Raw genomic sequence first — 14,247 nt, 5'->3', positions numbered from 1 at the left:
AGACAGAAATAATAACAGGGAACTAAATAGAAATTATGGAGCCAAAAGTAAAATAATTAACGTTAAAAATTCACTAGAGCAAGCTGGGCTTGATGGCTCTTGTCTGTAATCCTAGCACTCTAGGAGGCCAAGGCGGATGGACCGCCTGAGCTCAGGAGTTCAAGCCCAGCCTGAGCAAGAATAAGACCTCATCTCTAAAAAAATAGCCAGGTATTGAGCTATTGAGTAGCTTCCCAGCTACTTGAGAAGCTGAGGCAAGAAGATCACCTTAACCCAAGAGTTTGCAGTTGCTGTGAGTTGTGACGCCACGGCACTCTACCAAGGACAAAAGTGAGACTCTGTCTCAAAAAAAAAAAAGAAAAAAAAAAAAAAAAAGATTTCACTAGGGCAGTTCTAACAGCAGATTTGAGAAGGTGGAAGAAAGAATTCATGAACCTGAAGACAGGTCCATTGAAGTTACGTAGTCTGAGGCCCAGAAAGGATACAAAATGAATTAGGACAAGATCAAGCATACCAATACATACATAATGGAAGACTGAGGAGAAAAGGGGCAAAAAAAAAAAAAAAAAAAAATCTGAAGAAATAATGGCTGAAAAACGTTTCAAATATAATAATAAAAAAAACCTCTATACATCTAAGAAACCAAATGAACTCAAAGTAAGGTAAACTCAAAAGAGATACACACCAAGACATAATCAAACTGTCCAAAACCAAATACAGAATCTTGAAAACAAAAAGAGGGAAGGGACAATAGTGTCACTCATTAAGACCAAAGTCTGATTTCTCAGCAAAAACCATGGAGGACAGAAGTAATGGGGTGACATGTTAAAAGTGCTAAAAGGAACAAACAAACCCGTCAACCAAATCTATATTTACCAAACTACCCTTCAAAACTGAAGGAGAAAATAAGAGATTCCCAGAAAAACAAAGCTGAAAAAGGGAGTCCCGTAAGCTGAAATGAAAGTGCAATAGACAATACCCTGAGACCATACAAAGAAATAAAAAATAAAAAAAAAAATCCTGCTAAAGATAACTATATAGGTAAATATAGCAGACAATATTATGACATATTTTGGTTCATAATTTCTCTTTTGCGTCTATGCAATTTAAAAGAGAAAATATATAATAATTATAAATATATGGTAATGAGCACACATTAATGATGCAATTTGTGGCAACAACTTTAAACTGGGACAAATGTATAGCAAATGCATAAAATAATTATAAATATATGGTAATGAACACACAATGTATAATGACACAATTTGTGGCAACAACTTTAAGGTAGGACAGAAATGTATAGCAGCAGAATTTTTATAAAATTTTGAAGCAAAACTACTAATAATTCAAACAAGGTTGTAAGTTTAAAATATTAATTGTATACCTCAAGAGTAGAATAACTATTAAGAAAATAACTTTAAAAAATAGAAAAAGAAATATTACACATAGAGGAAAAAAGATATAACATGAGAAAAAAAAAAACACCAAAATTGCAAAAGTCAGTCCTCCCTTATCAGCAGCTACACTAAATGTAAATAGATTAAACTCTCAAAAGTCAGTAACTGGCAGAATACATTCAAAAAACAAACAAAAAAACTATGACCATCCAATAATGTCTGTAAAAGACTCATTTTAGATTTAAAGACATAAGTCAGCTAAAAGTGAAAGAATGGGAAAGATTTCTAAGTAAATAATAACAAACAGAGAGCCACAGTAGTTACTCTAATATCAGATAAAGTAGACTTTTAGTTAAAAATTGTTTTAAGAGAAAAAGACTGTACATATTGATAAACAGTCAATCTATCAAGAATTTAGTAACACTTATAAACTTATATGATCTTATATTGCCTCAAAATACATGAAGCAAAAACTGATAGAATTGGGCTAGGCATGGTTACTCATACTTGAAATGCCAGCACACTGGGAGGATGCAGTGGGAAGTTAGCTTACGGTCAGGAGTTCAGGTTCATCTTGAGCAACACAGCAAGACCCTTTCTCCACAAGTAAGAATAAAACTAGCTAGGTGTGGTAGTGCCTTGCTGTAGTCTCAGCTACTCAAAAGAATGAGGCAGGAAGATTGCTTGAGCTTAAGAATTCAAGGTTACAGTGAACTATGATCAAGCCACTGCATTCAGTGGATTTTTGTTCTCTGAATATTTCAAAATCAAATATAAAAACCTGCTAACATACTAAATAACCATAAGTCCCTGCTACAGCAACATTTACATTTTATTGTATTATATACTACTATATATCCTTGTTTTGTAGAATGAATTAGCACAGCAAGCATTGAGTAAACAATGACCGGTGTACTCTTAAGTATGGCTTAGGAGAACATAAAAAAATAATAAATAAATACAATTTGAAAATTTCTGTTGGTTTTACTTACTTTCACACTACTGAAGGCATGGTTAACCATAATACAAATTTAAGAGATTCACTGAAGAACTTAATTGTGTATATAGAAATATAGTATATATAGTTTAAGATATGTACTTAATTGTGATAAATTTAAACAAAGTACTCACTCTAAAAGAGGTGGAAGTATTTCACAATTCAATACAAAATCTCTGCATTCTGCATTGTCACCTGCAATGTTACCAAGTGCCCAAACTGCCTTAGGAAGAAAAATTAAGATAATATCTTAAATAAAGTGTTTTCTTTTCAGAATGAGATTTTAGCATTAAATGAACAAAGCAATAGTTTTTAGCAACATAAAAAAATAAAAGGAGGACATTAAGAAAGAAAAACTTTGAAAATGCTATTTAATAATATTTTTAATCATTTGAAAAATAGGATATTTTAAAAGGTTTTTTGCATGACAGTAAAATAGCTATAATGTTCAATAAACATCATTTTTCTACTCTGTATCTACATGGAGAGATGAAATATATTTAGCATATTTTCCAATTAGCCATATGCCACATCATAACACTTTTGTCAACAATAGACCACATATATGATGATGATCCCATAAGATTATAATATATTTGTATTGTATCTTTCCTGTTTAGATGTACTTACCACTATGTTACAATTGCCTGTGGTATTCAGTACAATAACATGCTGTACCGATCTGCAACCTAGTATAAGGTATACCACACAGCTTGAGTGTGTAGTAGACTATATATATATACAAAAGTATACTTTATGATGTTCACACAACCATGAAATCACATGATAACGTATTTCTCAGAATTCATCCCTGTTAAGTTACTCATGACTGTACTTATACTGGAGGTTTGCTCCTATGCCAAGAAATCCATTCAGTGCAAAGGGATTGATTTATAATAGAAGAAGAGAAAGAGACAAAGCACAGAAAAGTGAGTTATAGCTAATACAAAAATTAGCTTGGGGTGGTCCTTACAAATAAGAGTAAGATCAGTTGGAGTGCATTATAATTGTTAAAATAAATGGTAACAGTGCCAGGCCTAGTGGCTCATGCCTATAATCCTAGAACTTTGGGAGGACAAGGAGGGAGAATATTGAAACCAGGAGTTCAAGTACAGCCCAGGCTATAGTGAAATCCCATCTCTACCAAACAAACAAAAATCCCATCTCCACCAAACAAACAAAAAATCCCATCTCTACCAAACAAACAAACAAAAAAAACTTAGCTGGGCGTAGAAGCACAAGTCAGAATTTCCAGCTACTCAGGAGGCTGAAGTGGGAGATGACATGGGCTTACAAATTGGAGGTTGCCATAGCTATGATGATGCCACTGCCCTCCACCCCAAGCAACAATGACACCTTGTCTCAACGACAACAAAATACATGGTAGCAAAAAATCAAATTATTCACTTATTAAGTTTCATTAGATGAGAAATTATGCAAATATAATTATTATTTTCTTATTTCAAATTTTTCAGCTAAGTACAAAAGTATACATGTTATTTTTCAACTGCGAAATGTTTAAAATATGATTTAATATTTTTAATAGCTACAGTAGACATGTTTTATTTTTTAAGAAAACCTTTAAACACTTTTTTTTACTCTGTGAAGTACAATATTCTATTGGTGGGGACATTAATTGGTGTAATTTTTTGGAAGCCAAGTATAAAGTACATACTAAGAGCTTTAAAAAATTTATTCATTCATCTTTTTCCCTAAACAATAATTAACAGGCACATAATGATTAATGATACATGATGATGTTCATCACAACAGTATTAACAATACTAATAAGCTAGAAATAATTCACATGTACAACAACTGAGGAACAGAAAAGAAATTATGGTAGACGCCTGAGTGGATACAGAGAAGTATAATTTTCTTAAAAGAATAATACCAATTTAGTGTTAACTGGAAAAAAAATGATACAAAACTAAACAATGAATGGAATAATAGAGAAATCAACAGATTAATGTATATAAAAATGATGCAAAATAAAAATACCAAACTACTTAATTTTCTCTGGATGGCACATATATGTGATTAAATTTTCCCTCTTATAATGAAGTTTATTAAAAAATGGTTTGATTCAAAGCAGTGTGATATTTTATAAAGAAATAACAAAATAATCCAGATACATACATAAATGCGCAGAACAAGTAGTCAAACCAGCCAAAGGTTTAAAAGCTGGTTCAGACATTTACTGTAACTTGAGCTTTGCTACTAACCTTTCTGAGTCTCAGTGGACTGCTTTGTAAATAAGAACAGTAACTCATATTCTACCTGAGCTCACTATTACACAGTAGTCAGGATTATGCCTGAAATAGTTCATTCTTCCTCCTTTCTAATTTGATACTAAAAAAACTCCTTTATCTTGATAAATGAAATATATAGGCAATTAAGCACAAAAGTAACTTATAAATCATAATAAATGGTACTTTCAAGAGAAAATTCTATTAAATATGACAATACAAATCAGAAACTTACCTGTTCTTGAACATCTTCATGTTCAGAATTAAGAAGTTTGATAAAAATTGGAACGGCCCCAGTTTCAATCACTACCTTGGTATGCAGAAACGTTCCAGAAGCTATATTAGTCAATGCCCATGCAGCTTCGAACTAAAGAGAAAACAGTAAAATAAATGAAAATACCAAAGAAATGTCAGAAAGGAAAAACAGGGAAGGACAGAGGAAGTAAAGACTTAGCTGGACAAGTTTGAAAGTAAAACTGACTCCAGTTCTAAGAGGAAAAGCTTTCAGTTTTACTCTATTCAGTAAAATATTGGCTGTGGGTTTGTCATAGATAGCTTCAATCAGTTTTAGAAATGTGCCACCTATGCCTATACTCTTCAGTGTTCTAATTAGAAAAGGATGCTGGATTTTATCAAATGCTTTTTCTGCATCTATTCAGAGGATCATGTGATCTTTATTTTTGCCTCTGTTAATATGGTGGATAACGTTTATGGACTTGCGTATGTTAAACCAGCCTTGCATCCCTGGGATGAAGCCTACTTGATCATGATGAATGACTTTTTTGATGATAAGCTGTAATCTACTGGATAGGATTTTGTTGAGAATTTTTGCATCTATATTCATAAGATTGGTCTGAAATTCTTTTTCTTTGGGTCTTTTCCTGGTTTTGGTATCAGGGTGATGTTTGCTTCATAGAAAGTGTTGGGGAAGATTCCTTCTTCCTCAATTATTTGGAATAATTTCTGCAGTACAGGAATAAGCTCTTCCTTGAAGGTTTGATAGAATTCTGGTGTGAAGCCATCTGGACCAGGGCATTTTTTGGTTGGAAGATTTTTTATTGTTTCTTTGATCTCAGTGCTTGAAATTGGTCTGTTCAGGAGCTCTATTTCTTCCTGGCTGCGTCTAGGGAGAGAGGGTGTGATTCCAAATATTGATCCATTTCCTTCACATTGTCAAATTTCTGGGCATAGAGTTTCTGGTAGTATTCAGAGATGATCTCTTGTATCTCTGTGGGATCAGTTGTTATTTCCCCTTTATCATTTCGGATTGAGGTTACTAGAGATTTTACTTTTCTATTCCTCGTTAGTCTGGCCAATGGTTTATCTATTTTATTTATTTTTTCAAAAAACCAACTCCTTGTTTCATTAATTTTCTGAATGATTCTTTTGTTTTCAATTTCATTGATCTCTGATTTGATTTTGGATATTTCTTTTCTTCTACTGAGTTTAGGCTTAGATTGTTCTTCTTTTTCCAATTCCATAAGATGGCTTGTGAGATTGTTGATGCGCTCTCTTTCTGTTTTTCGAATGTAGGCATCTAAAGCGATGAATTTTCCTCTCAAAACTGCTTTTGCAGTATCCCACAGGTTTTGGTAGCTTGTGTCTTCATTGTTGTTATGCTCAAGGAAGTTAATTATTTCCTGTTTTATTTCTTCCTGCACCCATCTGTTATTCAACAGAAGATTGTTTAATTTCCATACCTTTGTGTCGGGTCGAGCGCTTTTGTTAGAGTTGAGTTCCACCTTTAGTGACTTATGGTCTGAGAAGACACAAGGTAAAATTTCAATTCTTTTGATTCTGTTGATATTTGTTTTGTGTCCCAGGATATGATCAATTTTGGAGAATGTCCCATGGGGTGATCAGAAGAATGTATATTCTTTATCTTTGGGATGGAGTGTTCTATATGCGTCTATCAAGCACAGTTGTTCTAGGGTCTCATTTAAATCTCTTATATCTTTGTTTAATTTCTGTTTAGAGGATCTGTCCAGCTCTGTAACAGGAGTGTTAAAGTCCCCTGTTATTATGGTATTATCAGATATCATATTGCTCAGACTGAGTAAGGTCTGTTTCAAGAATCTGGGAGCATTTAAATTGGATGCATAAATATTTAGAATTGAAACGTCTTCTTGTTGTATTTTTCTCTTGACCAATATAAACTGACCATCTTTGTCTTTTTTGACGTTAGTTGCTTTAAATCCACATGTATCTGAAAATAAGAAAGCAACTCCTCTTTTCTTCTGAATTCCATTTGCCTGAAAAATTGTCTTCCAACCCTTGACTCGGAGCTTTAATTTGTCTTTTGAAGCCAGGTGTGTTTCTTGCAGATAGCAAATGGATGGCTTGTGTTTTTTAATCCAGTCAGCCAATCTGTGTCTCTTCAGTGGGGAATTCAAGCCATTAACATTTATTGAGATAATTGATAAGTGTAGTAGTATTCTATTCATCTTATTTTGTGAGAGTCCATTGCTTAGTTTTATCTTTTGCATCAGTGTGGAGGTTTGGTTCTGTCCTTTAATTTCTGAGTTCTTACTTTGCTGCTGATCCATTGTGGTGGTCAGTGTGCAGAACAGGTTGAAGTATTTCCTGTAGAGCTGGTCTTGTTGTGGCGAATTTCCTCAATGTTTGTATATCCGTAAATGATTTGATTTCTCCATCAATTTTTAAACTTAGCTTAGCAGGGTACAGAATTCTGGGCTGGAAATTGTTCTGTTTAAGTAGATTAAAGTTAGATGACCATTGTCTTCTTGCTTGGAAAGTTTCATTAGAGAAGTCTGCGGTCACTCTGATGGATTTACCCCTATAGGTCAACTGGTGCTTACTCCTGGCAGCTTGCAGAATCTTTTCTTTCGTCTTGACTTTGGACAGGTTCATCACAATGTGTCTTGGAGAAGCTCGGTTAGAGTTGAGGCGACCTGGAGTCCGATATCCCTCTGAAAGCAGTGTGTCAGAATCTTTGGTGATATTTGGGAAATTTTCTTTTATAATATTCTCTAGTATGGCTTCCGTTCCTCTGGGGCATTCTTCTTCCCCTTCTGGGATTCCTATAACTCGTATGTTGGAACGCTTCATAAAGTCCCATAATTCTGACAGTGAACGTTCTGCTTTCTCTCTCTTCTTTTCTGCCTCTTTTACTACCTGAGTTATCTCAAGAACTTTGTCTTCTACCTCTGAAATTCTTTCTTCTGCATGGTCTAACCTGTTGCTGATACTTTCCATTGCATCTTTAAGTTCCCTAATTGACTGTTTCAGTTCCTTCAGCTCTGCTATATCCTTTTTATATTCTTCATATCGTTCATCTCTTATTTGATTCTGTTTTTGGATTTCCTTTTGGTTATTTTCCACTTTATTAGCAGTTTCCTTTATTGTTTTCAACATGTGTATTCTAAATTATTTTCAACATGTGTATTCTAAATATTTTACTGAATGGAGTAAAACTGAAAGCTTTTCCTCTTAGAACTGGAACCAGACAAGGTTGTCCTCTGTCACCTTTACTATTCAACATAGTGCTGGAAGTTCTAGCCAATACAATTAGGCGAGACAAGGAAATAAAGGGAATCCAAATGGGAACAGAGGAGGTCAAACTCTCCCTCTTTGCTGACGACATGATCTTATACTTAGAGAACCCCAAAGACTCAACCGCAAGACTCCTAGAAGTCATCAAAAAATACAGTAATGTTTCAGGATATAAAATCAATGTCCACAAGTCAGTAGCCTTTGTATACACCAATAACAGTCAAGATGAGAAGCTAATTAAGGACACAACTCCCTTCACCATAGTCTCAAAGAAAATGAAATACCTAGGAATATACCTAACGAAGGAGGTGAAGGACCTCTATAAAGAAAACTATGAAATCCTCAGAAAGGAAATAGCAGAGGATATTAACAAATGGAAGAACATACCATGCTTATGGATGGGAAGAATCAACATTGTTAAAATGTCTATACTTCCCAAAGCAATCTACCTATTCAATGCCATTCCTATCAAAATACCAACATCGTACTTTCAAGATTTGGAGAAAATGATTCTGAGTTTTGAACGGAACTGGAAAAAACCCCATATAGCTAAGGCAGTTCTCAGTAATAAAAATAAAGCTGGGGACATCAGCATACCAGATTTTAGTCTGTACTACAAAGCCATAGTGCTCAAGACAGCATGGTACTGGCACAAAAACAGAGACATAGACACTTGGAATCGAATTGAAAACCAAGAAATGAAACTAACATCTTACAACCACCTAATCTTCGATAAACCAAACAAGAACATACCTTGGGGGAAAGACTCCCTATTCAATAAATAGTGTTGGGAGAACTGGATGTCTACATGTAAAAGACTGAAACTGGACCCACACCTTTCCCCACTCACAAAAATTGACTCAAGATGGATAAAGGACTTAAATTTAAGACATGAAACAATAAAAATCCTCAAAGAAAGCATAGGAAAAACACTGGAAGATATTGGCCTGGGGAAAGACTTCATGAAGAAGACCGCCATGGCAATTGCAACAACAACAAAAATAAACAAATGGGACTTCACTAAACTGAAAAGCTTCTGTACAGCTAAGGAGACAATAACCAAAGCAAAGAGACAACCTACAGAATGGGAAAGGATATTTGCATATTTTCAATCAGACAAAAGCTTGATAACTAGGATCTATAGAGAACTCAAATTAATCCACATGAAAAAAGCCAACAATCCCATATATCAATGGACAAGAGACATGAATAGAACCTTCTCTAAAGATGACAGACGAATGGCTAACAGACACATGAAAAAATGTTCATCATCTCTATATATTAGAGAAATGCAAATCAAAACAACCCTGAGATATCATCTAACCCCAGTGAGAATGGCCCACATCACAAAATCTCAAAACTGCAGATGCTGGCGTGGATGTGGAGAGAAGGGAACACTTTTACACTGCTGGTGGGACTGCAAACTAGTACAACCTTTCTGGAAGGAAGTATGGAGAAACCTCAAAGCACTCAAGTTAGACCTCCCATTTGATCCTGCAATCCCATTACTGGGCATATACCCAGAAGGAAGAAAATCCTTTTATCATAAGGACACTTGTACTAGACTGTTTATTGCAGCTCAATTTACAATTGCCAAAATGTGGAAACAGCCTAAATGCCCACCAACCCAGGAATGGATTAACACGCTGTGGTATATGTATACCATGGAATACTATTCAGCTATTAAAAAAAAATGGAGACTTTACATCCTTCGTATTAACCTGGATGGAAGTGGAAGACATTATTCTTAGTAAAGCATCACAAGAATGGAGAAGCATGAATCCTATGTACTCAATTTTGATATGAGGACAATTAATGACAATTAAGGTTACGGGGGGGAGTAAAAGCAGAAATAGGGATGGAGGGCAGGGGGGGGCCTTGGTGTGTGTCACACTTTATTGGGGTAAGACATGATTGCAAGAGGGACTTTACCTAACAATTGTAATCAGTGTAACCTGGCTTATTGTACCCTCAATGAATCCCCAACAATAAAAGAAAAAAAAAAAAAAGAAAGTAAAACTGACATAATAGATTCATTGTGAAATCAGAAATCAGATTTCATAGATGAAAACCCTTAGAGAAAAAAAGCATTCTTCAATAGAAAAAAGTAAGAACTGAGAAAGAATATAATGAAAATTTACAAAATATAAACACATTTGAGTTTGTAATTCACAAAATTCCTAATATTTACTATTAGAGAGCCAACTGTTCTAAAGCAAGCAGTTTAAAAACAAATAAGAATAAAGATACCCAACTATCATCTACCCATAATAATTAAAAATAAAAATGAATAAATAAGAGATACTACTTAATAAAGTAATAGTATAGTTTGGGAACTTAAAAATCATAAAGTTATCCTAAGGATCAAGTATCCTTCTCTTTTAAGAAACAAGAAAATCAGAGGTTGAAATTTTTAGGTATTGTTCAACATTAAGGGTTCATTATTAGCAAGCCTAAGACTAGGACTTCTGGTATTCTTTTAAACAGAAAAGCCTTTGAAAAGTTACCCAATATTAATTACATTCAAATAAACATTACGGACTTAAAACAGAAGCAACTAAGAAAATTCGACAATGGCTCAAAAGTAATAAACTAGCGCATAAACTAGTTGAAGGCGACATACAAAAGCCATAGCCAGTCTAAGAGTAACTATGGCTAAAAAATATTTCACCTAGACTACTTTTCATATGCACTGGGACATTATGAATAATAAAAAATGCACCCAAAGAACATAAATACAATACTGAAAAGTATAGCTACTATTATGTGTAAGACTAGGAAAGTATTTTAAAGAAGGAATTTATTTTATATATTTTTCTTGTTGCTCTGCTTTGTCCATATTGAGAAGAAATTTATATTAAAAATATTGGAGATCATAATGTTAACTGATTGCAGACAGTGAAAGAAATTAAAGGACAACCAAAGTTTACAAAACTGCCCTTGGCATCCCAAGGAGAAAGTATAAGTGAAAACTGGTAAATTCACAAACCTACCATCAGACAATTAAAATAAAGTGAGTAATACAAGCCAGTGAGAACTGTGGAAAAATCAGGAGTCCCTGGCTACAATTAAAAGAAAAACTTCCTAATTAAAAAAGGGGTAAGGGAGGCAGAAGTCCTATTCAGCTCTGGGAACAATGCCAAATCTTCTGATTTGTCAGAAGCAGCTAAAAATCTGGACATTCATTTGAATTTCCCAATGTTTAAAAGTCCAGCATCTAATTCCCATGTTTTAAAAATATATGTTGGACAAATAAAATTTATCTGTAGCCAATCTGGCCTATGGGTCCCCAGTTTGAAGCCTCTCTATTAAACAGATGAATCATCTTAACTGGCATATTTTATATGCACTTGGGTAACCTAGCTCAATACGTAGCTGCCCCAAGGCCATGCTGTTGACTTTCTTCTGGTTTTAATTATAGTGATTAATAAATGCCCAAGTTCTCAATGTTTTCAGATACACTATGCTCTCTGAACATGTTACCCTCTCAATCTAGTATTAATTTTCCTCTCTTCAGGCTGCCAGAGTCCCCTTCATCCTCAACAGCAGTCCTGCAACACTACTTCTGTGACGTCATCTCTGACTTCCTCTAAACCATGGGTGTCCAGCCTTTTCTTCTTTTGCCACATATTGGACGAGAGTAGTCTTGGGCCACACATTAAAGACATAAATGTTAAGCAAAGCTATTAGCATTTTAATATGCATAGACCTTCAAAAAAAAGTCTACACATATGTTGTTCATGATACCCCTCATCATAGATAAGCAAAAAAAGTCCTCACTGTGGGCCCTAGGTTGGACACCCTTCTACCAGAGTAAGCTGCTATATCCTCTGTGTTCTCAGAGCATTTTGTTTATCACAGACCTCTTTTATATTCACATTTCCCAGCAGAGAGTAAAGAATTTCTGGAGACAGGGACAACGTCTTAATTTTAGAACTATGATAACTTACATAATGTTTGGCTCAAACTAGCACTCAATTTTAAATATCAATATTCACTCATCTTCTTTCATTCAGTTGGAATTAAAAAGCCAAATAACAAACTAGGTATCAGGAGGCCCAGATTTTAGTATGGACTGAAGTGTATATAAAGCAAAGGGACTAATTCACATGACCTCTAGCTCAAAATAATTCACAATAAAATTGTAACATGAATTAAGTAGTCTTTGCCTCAGAGACTCTTATTGTAAACATTTTCAACAATTTTCACATTCACACGTGCAACACATTGCTTTGTTTACACTTAAAATATTTCCCAAATTATTTAGAGAAGTGGACTACTACAATAAATTGTAAATTCAACAACTATTACTCAAATAACAGTCCTCCATTATGAACAGCATTGATAAGTCAGATGTAACTGACAGTGTTTGCTCTGTGCAACTCCCAATAGGTAAAATGCCACCTCGTACTCTTACTTAAAAAACAGAAATAAAAGTCAGGGAGGCAATCTTTCTTTTAATTAATGCTAAAATACTTGCAAACTTTAGTAATTTACCATCAGGAGCAAATTATTTGGAGGATACCTTAAAACTATAACTATATCCTGGTTGAGAAGCAATGTTCTTTAGCTTGACTGAAGTAACTCTAACTTTAGTCACATTTTTAGTAGATACTAATTTATTCTTTTTCGAAAAAAGGAGCAGATCGATCAGCTAAAAATGTTTTAGTAAGTAAAAGTTACAACCCTACTTAGCTAAGAAACAAAATAAATTTAATCACTGAAGTTAATATTTTAACAGGAAGCTACTGAATGTTGACAACCATAAAATTTTTATCAACATTAATAAAGATTTTAAATATTTTTTCAAACTTGTTTAATACCGTAACAATTCCCAGAAAAAAATTAGCCTTGCAACCACACCCAAGGCAAGACAGTTCACACTGCCTATTCCTTGAATTGCCAAGTCTTTACTGAATGCTTACAATAGCATTATATAAGCTGCTTTCACTAGAAATTCTAATCATATGTCATTTCTAGAAAGAAATTAAGAAAGCAAACTTTAGACTCACTTGTAGAGTACAATTTTCATTTCTTTCAAGAAATTTCACAAATCTCTGTACGACTCCTGGTTTCTGTATAACTTGATCAATTGGCGGATTAGGTTCTAAAAATTAAAAAAAAAATTAAGTTATTAAATAGACAAGAAAAGACAATGATTTGGTCCCTATGTCAATTAACAGGCCACACAACTCTCTCCTAAGTTTCATTCAACCAAGTTTAAAACCCTTAGCTACATGTGACTTAAGACAAATGTTCTCATAATTACATTATTTTTACAAAGTAAATTCTATTCTTTCATTAATTGCAATAATGTAATTTTTAAAAACTTTCTAGATAAATATTTAAACTTCATAAGTTAAAGGCTATAGATGAGGTCACTTTTACAAGTATTTCAGTCAATACTTAAAACACTAATTGAACAATAAAGTTTCCACTAATTCTTCATATAATGGTACTACTCTCAATTTCTAAGGACATCTCCTTCACTATCAACCATGCCTTGCCTGCTGTCTTTCAGCCAGATGAGATTCTGTTTCGTATTATTATTTATAGAAATGCTATTGGAATTATCTATAATTGTTAATAAATTTTCATAAAATGCACAGGGCTTTTGAAAATTACAAAATCTCTTGGAAATTCATGTAAAATTCAAAGAGAGATACTTCAGGTACTGTCATTCTAAGTATAAAGAACTCTTCCTTCTACGTTGGCTTCAGCAAGAAGTATCCCCTGTAGTTCTTCAGTGACTTCTCTGATGGTGTTCCTTTAAGTTAGACTTATTCCTGTTTATTCTCTTAGAAAATTTACCTATTTATTCACATATCACTTATCATTATCATTTGTGATAATTCACAAATCTAACCTCATTATCATTTGTGATAATTCACAAATCTAACCTCCTTAACTGAATTCTTCTCTCATCGATTTCAGTCCATTTTTCTAAGTGTCTATCTGATACATTTTTACATACACGCCTTCTTTAAAACTGTAGCATAACCAAAACCAAACTTACTATCACTGTGTTTATTTGTTCATCTTGCCCTGTATCTACCACCTAAATCTGTCTATTACTGAATTACCTATATAC

At 33.8% G+C, this 14,247-nt stretch overlaps 1 protein-coding gene across 2 annotated transcripts in view; it reads right to left on the bottom strand.

Annotated features, from left to right (window-relative positions):
• The window catches only part of KPNA5 (karyopherin subunit alpha 5), a 53,836-nt gene that overhangs the window by 29,232 nt on the left and 10,357 nt on the right, over positions 1-14,247 (bottom strand). For both annotated transcript variants that reach the window (XM_053592259.1, XM_053592260.1), the window contains exons 5-7: positions 13,169-13,263; positions 4,879-5,010; positions 2,529-2,617 (exon numbers count right to left, since the gene is read on the bottom strand). In XM_053592259.1, coding sequence (XP_053448234.1) covers positions 2,529-2,617; positions 4,879-5,010; positions 13,169-13,263 — 316 coding nt within the window. The remainder of the gene's footprint in view (positions 1-2,528; positions 2,618-4,878; positions 5,011-13,168; positions 13,264-14,247) is intronic.

The sequence above is a fragment of the Nycticebus coucang genome, chromosome 5 (assembly GCF_027406575.1).
Source record: "Nycticebus coucang isolate mNycCou1 chromosome 5, mNycCou1.pri, whole genome shotgun sequence".
Lineage (NCBI taxonomy): Eukaryota > Metazoa > Chordata > Mammalia > Primates > Lorisidae > Nycticebus > Nycticebus coucang.
Note: the sequence above shows the minus strand (reverse complement) of the source record. Positions and strands in the feature narration are given on the sequence as shown.